The sequence below is a fragment of the Ascaphus truei genome, chromosome 1, assembly GCF_040206685.1.
Source record: "Ascaphus truei isolate aAscTru1 chromosome 1, aAscTru1.hap1, whole genome shotgun sequence".
Classification (NCBI taxonomy): Eukaryota; Metazoa; Chordata; class Amphibia; order Anura; family Ascaphidae; genus Ascaphus; species Ascaphus truei.
In genome coordinates, this window is record NC_134483.1 from 52,602,916 (window position 1) to 52,621,612 (window position 18,697).

At 44.4% G+C, this 18,697-nt stretch overlaps 1 protein-coding gene across 5 annotated transcripts in view; it reads right to left on the reverse strand.

Moving 5' to 3' along the window:
* Nucleotides 1-218: 218 nt before the first annotated feature.
* Nucleotides 219-18,697, reverse strand: part of LOC142487968 (UDP-glucuronosyltransferase 3A1-like) — a 50,807-nt gene continuing 32,328 nt past the window's right edge. For all 5 annotated transcript variants that reach the window (XM_075588221.1, XM_075588230.1, XM_075588212.1 and 2 more), the window contains 4 exons: nucleotides 18,120-18,654; nucleotides 9,482-9,713; nucleotides 4,345-4,564; nucleotides 219-1,712 (listed from right to left, as the gene is read on the reverse strand). In XM_075588221.1, the coding sequence (XP_075444336.1) occupies nucleotides 1,436-1,712; nucleotides 4,345-4,564; nucleotides 9,482-9,713; nucleotides 18,120-18,654 (1,264 nt within the window). In that variant the 3' untranslated portion in view covers nucleotides 219-1,435. The remainder of the gene's footprint in view (nucleotides 1,713-4,344; nucleotides 4,565-9,481; nucleotides 9,714-18,119; nucleotides 18,655-18,697) is intronic.

Consider the following 18,697-nt stretch of genomic DNA (forward strand, 5'->3'; position numbering starts at 1 on the left):
GTGAGCTGCCATTTGCCTATTGGGCGACATGTACTTACTCGCGAGTGTACTTAAAGTGAGTGTCCTTAAAGCGGGGTATGCCTGTATTATCATTTTAGCTATTTAATCCGCTGTCACTTTTAGGAGCATCTTCTCACGGTTTTGTTTAATATTCTTCACCAAGAATCCAGAAAAATCAAATGCACGACAAAAACACTTTTAACTTTTTTTATTTCCTCTTGTTAATTTCAGTTAGCATAAAAAGAACTTATGAAGTGTGTAAAGATCCCAGTAAATAACTTGGGCCTCTATCTATATACATCTATCAAGGAAGGCACTTTAAGAAAACATGCACCTTACCTTAAAGCCTAAATAGGTGTAGGGCCATATTATTTAAAGCTGCAGTTCAGTCTTTTTTTTTTTTTTTAAATTTATTTATTTACTTCAATAGTTTAATGTGTGCAATCTCTAATTACCTAAAGAACTGCATAGCTGCAGGTTAATTCATTCTCCATGTATTGATAGGTCGAAATTTGGTGACATAATTAGTGAAGGGATCTGTTTATATTCTGCTTGTATGTCAGTGGAAGCTCATGAATATTCTTGAGCACTCCTGCACTGACATGTGCTAGAGGGAGGGCAGGGCTGACAAAGGGGTGTGCCAGAGCTTGTGACAGGACATGAAGGGGCAGTGCCTTAGCAAATGGCTGTTAAAATAGAATACAAGAAAATTGGTTTTTAAAAGTTGTTTTTTTAAAAACAGAAAATGCTAAAAGTATTTTTTCTTACTACAGAACTGATTTATTAAAAAAAACACACATGCAGGATATTGACTGAACTGCAGCTTTAAGTAGTGCTACTACACAGCCCACATTTCAGCACGGCACAGTAAATATGACTATTTAAAGTCTATTCAAGTTAATGGGCTGTAAGATGTCTTCCGGTATGGAAGGCATCTTATGGAGCAACACTGCTTGGCAAATACAGTATGACCCTATATTGCCTACAGTATGCATTTAAATTGAGTCTGAAGGTGTCTTCCAGCATGAAATGGGTTTGTTCTTTTAAATCCGACAACCAATACAGTATTACTTTAGTCACAGAGAAAACAACGCTCCAGCAGGATTTAGGATCCCAACACAATACTTTGATATAGTATTTGCCTCTATTACCACTGCTGGGAAGCACTGATGAGAAGTGTTTTGCATATCGCTCCTGTTGCCTCATAACATGGTTAATCACAGTATTTTCCCATTTTCTATTCACATTCTTGTGGTCTTTGTCACGTCCTTCTTTCTTCTAGGGTACATACGTCAGATCCTTAAAGGCAGACTACACCCTGCAACCTCACAAAATATAGCAAGGGCAACTTGCCAGAATAACAAACTTTACAGCAAATCCTATTAAAAACAATTGGGTTGCTCTTACTCCCATATTTGTTTTAACCTGTATTGCATTAGTTTTGTTTTTGCTTCCCACTAGAACATAGATTTCCAACGACAAACCTCAGTACTTTCAGAATGGAGTAACCGGTCACAATGAGGCACACAGAGAGGAACAAAATCACATCCAGCAAATACTGCTGATACCAAGGCTGTTGTAAAGAGTAGGGATGCAGATGGTGACCTCCACCTGCCTGGATGATGTGCTCTACCCATCTCACGAATTGCCGGCCCGGTGGAAATGGGCGTGACCGCTGAATCACACGCAGATTCATTGCTGAGATCTTGTAGCTGTGGATAAATATAGAGAGAGAGTCTGACATTAAAAAACATTAAATTCAGGGTAACCATTATCATTTCAAAATGAAGGCCCTAGCAGCATTTAGCTCTAATGAACTTCAGATCATGAAGGGGTGATAAAAACAGCAGAATACAAAGGCACAGGCTTAACACTAATTTTATTTCTTCATATAGTTCTTTTCTCCTAATGGGACTCAAAGCACTTTACAATTACAATGTACAATTTTTACCATATATTAGAAAGTATACAGTATTTATGCTTAGAAAATAGAAATAGAGAGAGGCTTCCTAAAATGAATCTATTATTATTTAAAATATAATTGAACTATAACAACTGATTTGCAGCAAAGGCGACCCCCAAATGAGAGTTTTCCAACAATTCTTTCCCTTCACTGCTCCTGTCCACTAAGCCAGCGTGGCAGGGTTAACGTCATGAGGAAAAGAAACAAAACAACTTCAAAGACCTGGAGTCCGTCAGCACCTAACCCTCTGCATCTCTGCTATGGGCGTCTATTTGCTGTGCAGCTGATATCACTTTACCTCAAACTCTCTTGAAGATGATAACAATCGATTCGCAGTCAAGGCTACAGCCAAAGGCTGTAAGCTGAAGGGCAGCCACAGGGTGTCAGCCAAATGGTAGCCAAAGGGTGTCAGACGAAGGGCAGCCAAAGGGTGTCAGCCGAAGGGCAGCCAAAGGGGGTCAGGTGTAGGGCAGTCAAAGGGGGTCAGCCGTTTGCTGCAATTCGTGGATGTTACAGCTGCCTGTACACACCATCCTTCTTATCACTCTGTAACAGAATGTTTCCACTTACCCTTTCTTATAGAGTGCAAGCTCCTTGGGGCAAGGCCCTTCTTACCTACTGTAACAATGTATGCTAATGCTTGTTATTTCATTGTTTTTTGTCCCCCGACCCTATTGTACTGCGCTACGGAATATGTTGGTGCGTTATAAATAAATGATAATAATAGCTATAAATTTGTCATTGGAAAAAAAGGGTGTGTGTGCCGAGCATGCACATTTTAAGTGAAACTTCTTTGTCTTTTGTCACAGAAATTGCATTTTTGATGGTGATGTTTTAAATGAAAAATCAAAACACAATTTCTGTGACAAAATGCAAAGATGTTTGACTTAGAACGTGCGTGCTCGGCACACACCCCCTTTGTAGCTATTTGCATTTCTATATTCCTCGTGTGTTTGTGTGACTCTCTGTGTGTGTGACTGTGTGTGTGTGTCACTGAGTGTGCGTGTGTGTCACTGAGTGTGCATGTGTGTGTGTGTGTGTGTGTGATTGTGTGTGTCACTCTGTGTGTGTATCACTCTGTGTGTGTCACTCTGTGTGTGTGTCACTCTGTGTGTGTGTGTCACTCTGTGTGTCACTCTGTGTGTGTGTGTGTCACTCTGTGTGTGTGTCACTCTGTGTGTGTGTCACTGTGTGTGTGTGTCACTGTGTGTGTGTCACTCTGTGTGTGTGTCACTCTGTGTGTGTGGTAGGGCGGGGGTCCCTACCCCATCTCCCCTTTTACCTGAAATCTTTCTGAGTTCTACTTCTTCTGGAATAGCACAAACTTTACATGGGAAATTACAGATGGTACTGTAAGCTCCCAACTCATTAGGACAAAATAAGAATTGGGAAATAAAAAAATATTGGGAAGTCACTAACTGAATCCACGATGTAATCGGTCTGTTCGTGTCTCTAATTATACATTTTACAGTGTTTACCTTTAAGGTACTAGATGAGTTTCGAAACCATCAAGAAATCCTTATACTAACTATCTATAAGTGACGTACTGTATGAGAGTAATCTAAATGCTGTTGTACATGTAACGGGGTACCCCCTGGTTACTAAATCTACCCTATGGGCTGGCAGTAAACCCTGGTATTCACAGGTCTGCACTTGAGTGACGGCAGGGGATGGCATATCCTGTTGTGGCTGGGACAACGGGATGCACGCCCCCTGGCTGTACTTGGGCAGGACCGCCCTAATGTTGGGGCTGTTGTTCCTTCCCCCTGAGGAAGGCAGGTCACGACTTGGAGCCTGAGATTGGGGCCTTCCCATGTGCTCTTCCCTCCGTGGTGGAGTAGAGCGACTATACCTCTGTCTCCGCAAGGGAGGTGGGGAAGAGCTAGACCGGCTGCGGGTGCCCTAGGCCCGTAGTGACGGTCCAGGGACTAACTCTGGTGATACCCGAGAGCTGATATATGAGACTGTGATCCGGCAGGTGACTGCTAAGTACCTGTACCTTACTGCACTAAAGTAGTAATAAACCCGTTCCTCTTTTGCAATATACCTCCTGCCTGGTGTGTGATCTAACTGGGGGGAGAGTTATGATTCTACCGTGGGAGATCGCCTCCATATCCCTGGAGCCTACGTCAGATGGAGGCGCTGCACTGCTAAGTATATCGTGGGGTATGGACCCCATAAGCCTTTTCCTGAAGTCCCAAAGTTTCCGCGGACGACTCGGCCCTCCTGTTGCCAGCAGGTATGCACCACACACACTCAGTAATGGCCCCGATCTGCGATTGGGGTGGGGGGGTTGGGGGGAACACCGTTACATACACAAAGCTAAATTACTACTGTACATGGATAATAATATTCCCACTATGTTCAACATTTACACGTACCTTTTATCATCTGTTATTTTCCTAATAGTAGTTGCTAATATTTCAGCCTTAAGTTGCTCAGGTGGAATAAAAGTTCCCATCTTTTTTGCTTTGATTCGAACCATGTTGTCAAATTGATCTCCAAAAAGTGGAATTGCCACAACAGGGACCCCGTGATATATCGCTTCCATCAAACTATTCATTCCTCCATGGGTCACCAGTAGGCGGACCTTGGGGTGTCCTGTGATAAAACATTAATACAAATCAGAAATCAACATGTTGTTTGGTGAACAGTACAAGCTCGTATGCCATTTACCAAACAGCAAGCCAAGGGGTCAATCCAATGTTCATTCAACCTTGGCTTCTAAGAGTTTTGGTGCCAAGAGCCTTCGAGCCTTCCAATGCACATCAGTTCTCTCCCAAAAGAGGTCTTTGAGAAATCGCATTTCTTGTTGGCATAAAACACACCTCATGTTGAATTCTAAATTCATATCCCAAATTCGTGTTTTTTTTATCCTTAATGTCCCTTCATTGAGAACAGAATAAGCCCACCTTCTGGGGCATGTACTTAATTCATCCTCATCACACTCTAATTACATTTGTATTGCTTATGGAGAACAAAAAGGTTTTTTAAAGGAAAATATAATATCCAGATCACTTAAGGAATTTCTTTTAAGCGACATAAAGATGCTCTGATTATTTCCACTGTTACCAAGAGTTGTGGATCTATGTTTTTAATCACCCCACAATCCCAGTCCAGGTGGCTCCCCACTTTTCGACAAACACAGAGATCAGGTCTGACCCCTATAAAATAATTCTATGTATTTTTACAATGTAACTTGTAACTCAAATTAACCTTCTGTGTGCTGAAGTGTTAGACTACTGTGATCCGACTGAGAAAGATTGTTCATGGTCCCAAGAGTCAACAAAGAATCCGTCGCTCCTCCTCTTATCGTGCACCTCGCAACTGGAACAATCTACCAGAGACTCTCAAAGCCACCACCAGTCTAGGTTCTTTCAAGACTTCAGCGGTGCACATTTTAATCTTATCTGTAACTTTTAAATACGCCCATAACATATATTGTCCCCAACTGTCCATTAAAGTCTGTAAATATAACATGTAATGATGTATTGTCATTACAAGACTGTGCCCAGGACATACTTGAAAACGAGAGGTACTCTCAATGTATTGTGTCCAGGTAAAACATTTTATAAATGAATAAAGATCGGGTCTATCGTCACACCCCCCAATTCTTCCATTCCAAAGTCCTAGATGAGATCTGAGTAGTAACACGTCGGTACCGATGGAAGGAGCCCACCCATGCAGTGATTACGGAAGTTGGCAAACTTCCGGTGGGGCTGCCTCCGCTCTCTCGTCACCGCTGCTCTTGCAGCTGAATCAATTAAATTGGACATTTTATTCATAATAAATGTATATGCCTCCAAGCCATGTAGTAGTGTTTCTCAAATGATGCAGTTTCCCTCTTTGTGATCTTATAAATTGTGTAAGTATATTTTATTGCACTAAATGTACAGTAACGCAGATTGGAATATATTTGTGTCAAAAGTGATAAAAGTAACACAAGCTTTAGTACTTCTGAGTATAATAATATTGTGTATATTGTCTTTCTGATAATGATTCTTTTTTATGACAGTTCTTCGCAGTCTATGTATCAACAGATAGTTTTGAGATGATAATTTATGTTTAAAAATTGTCTACAACACTACGAAGCGGCTAGATTAAGCCCACTAATCTATTGGTCCGCAGCTCCAGGGAAAAAAACGTGGGTGGACATAGAGAGGGCGGAAGCGTAGGCCAAGGAGTTGGAGTCTCTTCTATGGGTAAAAAAGGCGAACAGGCAAACAGTCTATAGAGATCACTTAGTCTTACTGCACTCCCTAAACATCTGGGACAAAAATTGTAAACACAAGCAGATCTCTTCCATCTCTTCGCCCCTAACACTTATCGGATCCAACCCCGAATTCACACCAGCTCACAACTCAAATATCTTTAAGCAATGGGATGAGAAAGGGCTTTCCAAGCTAGGAGACATGCAGAAGGGCGGAAGAGTTAAGTCATTCATGGGGATAAGAGAGGAATACAACATTCCAACCACACAAATATTCCAATATATACAGCTGGCCCACTATGTCTCCTCAATACAACCAAGCGACACTTGGAACAGACCACTCACCAACTTTGAGGGCCTGTTCCAAAGAGGTCAATATAATAAAGGGACGATTGCCCAATTCTACCAGACATTACTGAAACAATACGAAGGCCAAACAAACAAACATATCCTAGAATGGGAATACGACATAGGAAACCCCCTAGAGGAAGAGGACTGGGCAGAAATCCACGAAAGGATAGCTAAAGCCTTCCGCTGCTCACTGATTAGAAAAACAAACCTGAAAGTCCTACACAGGTGGTACTACACAGCAGCTCGCCTCCATTCTTTTTTCCCGCTAACCTCCCCTATGTGCTGGCGCAACTGTGGTCAAATAGGCACATTCAAACATATATGGTGGTCCTGCCCCAAGATAATCTTATTTTGGGGAAGAATCAGACGTCTAATAGAAGGGGTAACAGGGGTGGAGCTACCATGGGATATAGAAACAGTGCTTCTACTAAAACCGAACGAGGGGCTAGAGAGAAAATTGGACTTCTTGATAACACAGATCCTGTCCGCAGCTAAAACTCTAATCGCAAAACACTGGAAACAGAACAACCCTCCCCCTATCACAGAGGTAATGCACAAGATAAATTATATAATGACTATGGAGAGACTTACAAGCCTAATGCATGAGAGACACAACACCTTCCTGACAACATGGGACCCCTGGGAGACTTTTATATGGAAGAACGCAATAGGAACTATAAAATAAAAAGGAAAATAGAAACTACTGCTAACGGTTAAGTAAACTTAGACCTAGCGAAGGATGTAACAAGTATTATTGAATGTTCGCTCCCTGCGTGGAGCCAATGATGGATGTCACGCTACTGCCCTGCCCCTCCCCACCCCACAACCTTTTTATTTTCTGTACCCCCCCCCCTCCATTTCTTTCCCCCTTTTTATGTTATCATGTTTCCTGAAAAATAAAAAAAATATATGTTGAAAAAAAAAAAAAAAATTGTCTACAACACAATATATTTATTTATTGAGACTATCTCCAGTGCTGTAGAATATGGCGCAAGAATTTTATGTCAAAAGAACTTTAACAGGAATGATAAATCCAACATAGAAACACAGGCTGCATAATTCTTCATACATATACTCAAAGCAATATGTGAATCTAACCCCTCATCGCGTTGTGGTCGTGTCGTTGTCGATCAATGCAGACATACCAGAAAATAACGCAAATAAGATTAAGTTATAGATACAGCTTATCACCAGAGCTGGAAGTTTGGCCTGCCCAAAAGACAGGCCTCTAGGGCCTCTCTGCATGCCAGGGGGGGCCCAGTTCTCCTTTGCTGCGGGGCCATCCTCTAGCCACCCTACCAGGTCCTTCCAGCAGGCCAATGCCAGAAGTCAGGCCCAACTTCCATATCAGGCCATGGAACCCCAGATCCCCTTTGCTGTTGAGGCCTTCCTGCCCGGAGGTCTCTCCCCCAACCCCCCTCCCCCCAGGTAAATTTTTTAGAGAGGGGAAAGAGTGAGAAGTGAGTGAAAAGGCATGGGAGGAGTACACAGGGGGGGGGGGGAGTGGGAAGACAGAGAGAAATGCCGGGGAGTTGGAGAGAGGGTGTGGTGGTGGGAGGAGAGAGAGGGAGTGGGGGTGAATACAGGGGGGAAGAAATACAAGGGAGGAGTGAAGGAGGGAGTGTGGGAGAATAAATACAGGTTGAGGGGAGAGAGATGGAGTTGTGGGTGGAGAAATATAGATGGGGAGTGACAGTGAGTGGTGGAGAAATAGAGGGGAAGTGGAGAGAGGGAGTAGGGATAGAAAAACAGAAAGGAGAGAGAGAGTGGTGGGGGAGTGAGAGAGGGAGTAAGGAGGAGAAATACAAGGGGTGGGAGAGAGAGGGGACAAATACAGGGGAGAGAGGGGGAGTTGTGGGGGTGGAAATACAGGGGAGAGAGGGGGAGTGGTGGGGGTGGAAATACTGGGGAGGCGAGAAAGAGGGAGTAGGGGGTAGTGAGAGAGAGGGAGTGTGAGTGTGAAGGGGAGAGATAGGGGGAGGGATAGGGAGTGAGAAATAGAGGTGGACAGTGAGAAAGAGGGGGGTGAGAGAGAGAGGGCAAAGTGAGAAATGGGGGAGTGATAAAGGAGGGTGAGAGAGGGAGAGAGAGTGGGGGAGGAGTGTGAGAGAGGGGAGGATCAAGAGAAGATCGACGGCAGGAGTGAATCCCAGTGGCTGGAACAGCAGGCAGTGAGCAAAGGCATAGTCAGGATCAAAGGCAGGGGTCGAGGGAGGCAGCAAAGTATCATAGTCAGGTCACGGGCAGAGATCAGAGGCAGGCAGCAAGGTATCATTTTTGGTCACGTACAGAGGTCGGCAGCGAGGAAGCAGGAACAGGATGGGAACAGATGGAGAGAAACAGGAACAGGACTGGGACAAGGGAACGGCAACAGCATGGAGCAAGCAGGTGCTGGCGGAACCAGTATAAACAGGCAGCTGGCTGCAGGAACAGGAAGCTTATAAATGCAGCAAGAGAGGATCAGATTACAGAGTGAGAGGAACCACAGAAGGGGATCTCAACAAGGACAGGATTTAGCAGCACTCCTGGTGGAGGTGCATGGGTACTGCAGACCAGGACGTCAGGAAGAACCTGACAAGGAGTTAGAGAAAGGTGAGAGAGAGATGGGAGAAAGTGAGAGAGAGAGAGAGAGAGAGCAGAAAGAGTGAGAGAGAGGGGAGAGCGTGAGAGAGAGGGGAAGAGACAGAGAGGGTGAGGGAGAGGGGGAGACCGAGGGAGAGGGGGGAGAGTGAGAGAGAGGGGAGTGAGTGAGAGGAGAGTGAGATAGAGAGGGGGAGAGTAAGAAAGAGAGGGGGAGAAAGAGGGAGTGAGAATACGAGGAGAGGGTTGATTAAAAGAAAAAGTGGGGGGGCATGCAGGTCCTGCCTACCGCAAATATAATACAGCACGAGTTGTCACAAAAAATTTACTTTGCGCTTACATTTTACCACTAATACACCGAGCCCATTATTTCTTACCTAACAGATCATTCTGAGAGAGCCAATCCATGATTTTAACATTAGGTGCCAATTCCAGCTCTCTGGGCCACTGTGATATCTGGTATCTCCAGATCACTTTCTGTGGGACTTTAGCAAAGCCAGCATTCATCTCCTTCAAAACTTCAATGAGAGTGAGGGAGGGTATCATGGAACCCAGCGTCACAACAATAAAACCAGCTTCTCCCGATTGGGATATAAAGTCTTCCAATTCCTGTGAAAGACATATCGGTATATTTCACATGTGATGCAACATGAGGCTGAAGAAGAAGTTCTGTGGTAATGTCACTGCCTTCCAAACCGATTAATCCCAGTATCGGCTCTACAGGTTACTTTATCTCTCTGTGTTTCCGGCACCAGAAACATGGATTGTAAGCGGTACGGGGCAGAGACCCCTTGTGCCTCCACAATCCTCTCTGTACAGCGCTATTTACACAATCAGAAGAAATAAACATTATTATGCGGCTCATGCATTTCATTCTCATAATGCACATTTCTTTATAAAATTATGGCTACTTTACTCCTCGTCCTATGAATGAAACAGATATTATTGACACTTGTCTGCAGCAGAAGTTCTACTTTTTATTATTTTTTGATCGGCAGCTCCCTGAGTGGAGAAAAAGTATAACCAGTTCCGCTGACCAGAGTTCTTAAGGAAGCAGGATGTGAGAGCTCAGGAGGTCAGAGCTGCGGAGGGGAAACAGTGAAGGGTTCTGTGTCCCGAGCGCAGACAGACCAGCATGGGATCCAACCCATCCCATTTCCAGCTCCAGAAGGACCCATACAGATGCAGCCACCATTATCCGACCACTTGCTTTGGAAAATGCTGCCGTTTGAATGGGACTGCAGGGACCCACGCTGTGTTAATCCAATGGGCCATTAGTCGTCTGGCTACAGAAATGTTGCAGCGTTAGTGTGAGATAGCCCCAGATTTTCCAAGGCAAGTGGTCGGATACTAGTGGCTGCATCTGTAGGTGTCCTCAAAGGGAGTATATGCATAACTTGTGAAATACCGCTCATCGCAATAAAGAAGAGGTAATAAGCAATATAATTACAGTCGGTGCAAAAGGGATAGGGATGACAGACATAAACATATAAGGAGACAGAGGTTCTCCTAAAAAAGATCCCAGTTTACTGGACAACAAGACTGAAAATAATTAGGGTTCAAATACCCAACCAAGATAAGGTAGAATAGGCTCTAAAGGGTACCATTAAGTAACCGCTCCCAGCACTGTAGGAGGACAATTACCACTAAAAATGCCCATAGGCAAAAAACAATAAATACTTTAATGTTAAGCAAAATTCGGCGCAGTAACACATACTCAAAACTATTATAAAAACACTTAAAACACATATATCGGGTGGTGAAGGGCTCAGGGATATCTAGGGTTAAATCCAGAATAATAAAGTATGTATCCCCTAGCCAAATTAGGGTTGTTCATATGAGACAATATTGGGAAAACAGGGGTAAATAAGCATAAGGCAATAGTCTTTCTTGTCTCAAGATAGGGTGCTGGTATGGGTAGCGCTAATAGGATGCGTGCTGTAAATACCTCAATGCAGATATAGCAATCAGAGTGAACAGTATATAAGCAGCATAGGGTGCAGTGCATCAAATGGTAGTATATCAATCAATACTAAGTCCCGTGTGTAATATATCACAACCCAGCCCACAATAGGCGTCCAGTGGGAACAAGCACGTACGTTTCGCGCATAAGGGGCTGGCGCTTTCTCCCACCTTGAGAAAGCGCCAGCCCCTTATGCGTGAAACGTACGTCGGCATGACGTCATCGCGTTGACGTCATGTAGGAGGAATCACGGGTGAGGTTGTTCCTAATCATAGCTGGTAGGGCGGGAAGAGCTGGGTTTGAATGGTGCAGGTTTATTGTGCTTATTAAATGCATACAAGCGTTCGATTTGAGCTGATTTAACAGTGTTTTGCTTGTTCCCACTGGACGCCTATTGTGGGCTGGGTTGTGATATATTACACACGGGACTTAGTATTGATTGATATACTACCATTTGATGCACTGCACCCTATGCTGCTTATATACTGTTCACTCTGATTGCTATATCTGCATTGAGGTATTTACAGCACGCATCCTATTAGCTCTACCCATACCAGCACCCTATCTTGAGACAAGAAAGACTATTGCCTTATGCTTATTTACCCCTGTTTTCCCAATATTGTCTCATATGAACAACCCTAATTTGGCTAGGGGATACATACTTTATTATTCGGGATTTAACCCTAGATATCCCTGAGCCCTTCACCACCCGATATATGTGTTTTAAATGTTTTTATAATAGTTTTGAGTATGTGTTACTGCGCCGAATTTTGCTTAACATTAAAGTATTTATTGTTTTTTGCCTATGGGCATTTTTAGTGGTAATTGTCCTCCTACAGTGCTGGGAGCGGTTACTTAATGGTACCCTTTAGAGTCCTCAAAGGGAGTCCAGCTTGGCTATCTTGCCTAGCAAAAGGACAGGTCCTCTGAGGGGTCTGGAAGGATAGATGTCCAGGGGGATCGCCCCACCACCCTACAGTATCCCTTTTATGTGTACCCCACACACATCATATATACCTTTGTGAAGTACAGGCCTGCAACTATAACTCTCTCTCTGACATCAATTATCTTCATCGCCATCCTGGCACTAGGATTGTATGTATACCATTCTGGGACACTCGTGCAGCATTAGCTAAAAGCGTCAGGATACTATGGAGCCTATTAAGGTAGCTTCGATAAGCTCGCTGCCATATTAATTGGGTTGGCATGTTCCTACCTCACGGTATTACATTTGTGTTATCACGGTATTCAGAAAGATTTATCGCAAGCCAGATACCATCCGGTAGGAAAATGCCAATACAACTCGACTTAGCAATGTCTTTTTCTAAGATCTGCGATATCCCTGCAGTCTGTAAGACTGCATCTCCTTGTACAGCTCTTACAACGATTGCACTGTCTTCATTTTTATTAACATAGTATTGAAGCAGGGGGTCTCTGGACCTGACCCGCATTGATATCAGAGACCCCCTCCTTCAGTAATATGTTATTAAAATGTAAATAAAAACAGAGCTTCCTTACCTTAGCGGCTAACTCCTCCTGCTACCCTCCCAGTAGTCCTAACCGCCCACCCTGGGGCAACCCCAAGCGTCACCCACCCCCTGTACCCTCAACAAACCAGGCACAGGTATTTAACCCCTTCCTTAACTTAGCGGTTATGCACTAAGGTAATGAAGCTGCCTGTAAATGTATTTATTACATAACAATGAGGTAGGGGGTCTCCGGAGATCATATTAATGTGGGTCAGCTCCGGAGACCCCGGTTTCAATCCGATGTAGTAACAATGCATTTTTCTCCTTCATATGCACATCACGGATTCCATCTCACCCCCCTTCAGGTGGCGAGATCAGAACCTGCGAGTGGCGGTTGCGATGTGAATCTCGGAGCTACCGGAATAGCTTGATTTTTTTTGAAAAATGTGAGTTTGAGCATTTTGGGAGCTGCCGCTCGGTTTGTCATTGCGAGAACGCTACCGATCAGGAAGAAGCAGTTTTCTAACGGGTTTGGAATGTTATCGGTGCTCACTGAATAGCTACAAATGCAAACTCACTCCAAAAGTGCTCAAGACTGTCGATAAGTCACTTATCGTGCTACCTGAATAGGTGTACAGATTGTGCATGTCATCTGGTTTCAGAAGAGCAGAGGGTCACTGTAATGAATACAGACTGATTTGATAACGTACACCAATAAAATATTGCTACCCCAGAACACGTGTCGCTCTGTGTTGTCTGACCTCAGCCAGTCCTACAGCAGCCAGGAACCATTTAATTTCTAATACCGGGGACTCAGGCCCCCTCCTGGGCAACTGCATGTACCAGCAAATAAAGAGGGGTTACAACATGTTAAGTCTAATTAGCAGATATAAAACTTATATCTTAGGCACCCCTTTGAACTTATGTTTTAACACTGTTTTAATACTAATGTTTCAATACTAGCAATTAAAGCAGCAGTGTCGTCTAATTTGTAACTTCATGGGTATTACTGTAGTAAAACTATGGCAAAGTACTCTGATCACATTGATGTTTGTATTCCTTCTCTCGTGTCTCTTCCTCTTAACTCTCTCTTTCTGTTGGGGCCCCACAAGCAACCTCTTCTCTTGGTGAACTAATACTATATTTTGGCTTTCAGTATCTTCTTTATGCTGGTGACACCCACATTTACCTCTCCTCCCCTGACCTCTCCTGACTCCACTCTAGCCCTGCTCTCCACATGTTGTTTAAAGATGTGTCTGGGATGGTATATACAGTTAGGTCCGGAAATAATTGGACACTGACACAATTTTCATAATTTGGGCTCTGTACGCCACCACAATGGATTTGAAATGAAACAACCGAGATGCAATAGAAGTGCAGACTTTCAGCTTTAATTCAAGGGGTTGATCAAAAATATCGTATGAAACATTTAGGAATTGCAACCATTTTCATACACAGTCCCCTTATTTCAGGTGCTTAAATGTAATTGGACAAATTAACACAATCATAAATAAAATGTTATTTTTTAATACTTTGTCGAGAATCCTTTGCAGGCAATGACTGCTTGAAGTCTGGAACGCATGGACATCACCAAACGCTGGGTTTCCTCCTTTGTGATGCTCTGCCAGGCCTTTACTGCAGCTGTCTTCAGTTGTTGTTTGTTTGTGGGTCTTTCTGCCTTAAGTTTTGTCTTCAGCAAGTGAAATGCATGCTCGATCTGGTTGAGATCAGGTGATTGACTCGGCCATTGCAGAATATTCCACTTCTTTGCCTTAAAAAACTCATGGGTTGCGTTCGCAGTATGTTTTGGGTCATTGTCCATCTGTAAAGTGAAGCACCGTCCAATCAACTTCGCTGAATTTGGCTGAATCTGAGCAGACAATATATCCCTATACACTTCAGAATTAATCCGGCTGCTTCTGTCTTCTGTCACATCATCAATAAACACTAGTGACCCAGTGCCATTGTAAGCCATTCATGCCCATGCCATCACACTGCCTCCACCGTGTTTTACAGATGATGTGGTATGCTTTGGATCATGAGCCGTTCCAAGCCTTCGCCATACTTTTTTCTTCCCATCGTTCTGGTACAGGTTGATCTTGGTTTCATCTGTCCAAAGAATGCTGTTCCAGAACTGGGCTTGCTTTTTTAGATATTGTTTAGCAAAGTCTAATCTGGCATTTCTATTCTTGAGGCTTATGAATGGTTTGCACCCTGTGGTGAAACCTCTGTATTTGCTCTCGTGAAGTCTTCTCTTTATGGTAGACTTGGATAATGATATGCCTACCTCCTGGAGAGTGTTCTTCACTTGGCTAAATGTTGTAAAGGTGTTTTTCTTTACCATGGAAGGATCCTGCGATCATCCACCCCTGTTGTCTTACGTGGACGCCCAGGCCTTTTTGTGTTGCAGAGCTCACCAGTGCGTTCTTTTTTTCTCAGAATGTACTAAACTGTTGATTTGGCCACTCCTAATGTTCCTGCTATCTCTCTGATGGATTTTCTTTTTTTTGCAGCCTAAGGATGCCCTGTTTCACTTGCATTGAGAGCTCCTTTGACCGCATGTTGTGGGTTCACAGCAACAGCTTCCAAATGCGAATGCCACACCTGGAATCAACTCCAGACCTTTAAGCTGCTTAATTGATGATGAAATAACGCAGGAATAGCCCACACCTGTCCATGAAACAGCTTTTGAGTCAATTGTCCAATTACTTTTGGTCCCTTGAAAAAGAGGGGGCTACATATTAAAGAGATGTAATTCCTAAACCCTTTCTCCAATTTGGATGTGAATCCCCTCAAATTAAAGCTGATAGACTGCACTTTAAGCCCATATTCATTATTTAACTGTAACTTGAATTTATTTTGGTACACAGCCAAAATAACAAAACTTGTATCAGTGTCCAATTATTTCCGGACCTAACTGTATATATACAGTATATCTATTGTATATCTACAGTACAGGCATACCCCGCTTTAACATACGCAATGGGACCGGAGCATATATGTAAAGTGAAAATGTACTTAAAGTGCAGTACTACCTTTTCTCCACTTTACAATGCATGTACTGTACTGCAAACATCATATATGTGTATAACTGATGTTAATAATGCATTTGTAACCAAAATAAATACAGTAGGCTTTATTCAAATAAAATGAATGGGAGCAAGCAAGGAGGTGAGAGGCGCGCACGCAGGTCAGTGCTGTATAGCAGCTCTCTCTCTCCCTCTCTCTCTCTCCTTCTCGCAGTCTCTCTCTCACTCAGTCAGTCTCTCTGTCTCTCTCTCTCACTCAGTCTCTCTCTCTCTGTCAGTCTCTCTCACTCACTCAGTCTCTCTCTCTCACTCACTCAGTCAGTCTCTCTCTCTCACTCACTCAGTCAGTCTCTCTCTCACTCACTCAGTCTCTCTCTCACTCACTCAGTCTCTCTCTCACTCTCTCTCTCACTCAGTCAGTCATGCACTCAGTCACACACACACACGCACTCAGTCACACACACACGCACAGTCACACACACACACGCACACAGTCACTCAGTCACACACAGTCACTCAGTCACACACAGTCACTCAGTCACACACAGTCACTCAGTCACACACTGTCACTAAGTCACACACTGTCACACACAGTCACTCAGTCACACACAGTCACACAGTCACACACAGTCACACACAGTCACTCAGTCACACACAGTCACTCAGTCACACACAGTTACTCAGTCACACACAGTCACTCAGTCACACACTCAGTCACACACTGTCACTAAGTCACACACTGTCACACACAGTCACTCAGTCACACACAGTCACTCAGTCACACACAGTCACTCAGTCACACACAGTCACTCAGTCACTCAGTCACACACAGTCACTCAGTCACTCAGTCACACACAGTCACTCAGTCACACACTCAGTCACTCAGTCACACACAGTCACTCAGTCACACACAGTCACTCAGTCACACACTGTCACTCAGTCACACACTGTCACTCAGTCACACACAGTCACTCAGTCACACACAGTCACTCAGTCACACACACTCAGTCACACACAGTCATTCAGTCACACACAGTCACTCAGTCACACACAGTTACTCAGTCACACACAGTCACTCAGTCACACACAGTTACTCAGTCACACACAGTCACTCAGTCACACACTGTCACTCAGTCACACACAGTCACTCAGTCACACACAGTCACTCAGTCACACACAGTCACTCAGTCACACACTGTCACTAAGTCACACACAGTCACTCAGTCACACACAGTCACTCAGTCACACACTCAGTCACACACTGTCACTCAGTCACACACACACACTGTCACTCAGTCACACACACACACACACACACAAGCAAAGATTGCAGCAGAAGATCTTCTCCTTCCCCTCACTGTTGCTCCGTAATTCACATCACATGCAAAGCTTCGCAGAGCTCTGAGGAGGGAGGGAGGAGGGAGGGGTGAGGGAGGGAGGAGGGAGGGGTGAGGGAGGGAGGAGGGGGGATAAGGAGGAGAGCGGAGGAAGCAGAGTCACGGGCGGAATCACTGGTTTAGCTACTGCTTTATGGAGTGTGAGTGCAGGGGGAACGGAGACAGATGGGAGGGGGAACGGAGACAGATGGGAGGGGGAACGGAGACAGATGGGAGGGGGAACGGAGACAGATGGGAGGGGGAACGGAGACAGATGGGAGGGGGAACGGAGACAGATGGGAGGGCAGAGGGAACAGGGAGATCGAGCGCACCATAATGAAGACAAGCATGAAGGAGGTTGCAGGAGTGTTGAGGTGCGCACGCCGCCCCCTGGTGTCCGTACTCGCGAAGCACGCGTACGAACACAGGGGTATGGTGCCACTAAAAATAAATGTACGTACTTGTGAGTGTACGTAAAGCGGGTGTACGTAAAACGGGGTATGCCTGTATATATCACTTGGCACTCTAGAGCATGGGGTGCGCAAACTTTTGGTGCTGCGTCCCCCTGCCTGCTCTCCCCCGGTGCTCGCGGCCCCATCCCTTACCTTAGTGCGGCCATGTGACGTCACGTCACATGACCCGGCAGCATCATTTGATGCTGCATTGCCATTGAGATGCGTCCCGAAGCCGGCTGAATCTCGGTATGTTGAGTTGCAGAGGCCTTGCGCGGTCCCTCAGCATTTCATTTAAATGCCTTGGGGAAAAAAGCAGGGCCTCTGCAACCGCCGTGCCCCCCCCAGAAAAATCTCGCATCCCCCAGTTTGTGCACCCCTGCTCTAGAGTTCAGTCTCTCTCTCCTCCCCTGCCCAACCCTTCCCCCTCCACCCCCCCCACACTCTGAAGATAGACGAACCAAACTTTTTCGGACAAATTTTCAAAAGTTTGTCCATGCGCAATTTTTGCAGCGGATTCTGACTTTGATGAAAAGTTTGTCTCGTTACTACCATCAAATTTCCCTACTAAGACGGACAGTAACCCTCCCACATTAAAAAGTGACAAATAAGCATCACTGCGGCTGTGATTCAGTATAAGTTATCCTATCGTCTTGATGACAACACAAAGTTACCGATTTTATAGCTTCATGCAAGATGCCTTAGATATAAGAGATAAATACTCACTTGTGATACTGGCTTCGCAGGCTTGGCTAATAAACCTCCAATATATTGAACGTGAGGCAGGAGTGGACGTGCAAAATCGAAGGCAAAATCTGTATTGTAAATCCAGAGCTCTGCTTTAAGGTAGAGATCTGACAGGCACGGTCTGGATCCAACAGGAAAATGTTCTTTAATGACATCTTCAAATGTTGCTTGAACTTTTCTCTCCACTATGTGTGAAGCAAAATACATGAAAGTGTTCTTCACACGTCCCCAGAAATCCATGTGGTCTGTGAGCTGGGACTGGAATACTGGCACATAGGACAGCGGACTTGGTATTCCAATCTGTGCTGCATTGGCAAACATTCCAGGAAAGAAAGCAATGAAAGGTATCCCTAGCTTCTCCATGGCTAGAAAAGAGCAAGGATTAAAAGCATCTATCACCGCAATGTCATATTTTTCATCCCTTAATGAATTGAAGATGTCCGATTTGTGTAATGTGATGTTGCATTGGTGCGACAGCTGGCCCATGAATGCTAAATAAGCACCCAGTCCATTCCTGCAAGAAAGAACAACAAAAAACGGAATTATTCTTACAGATA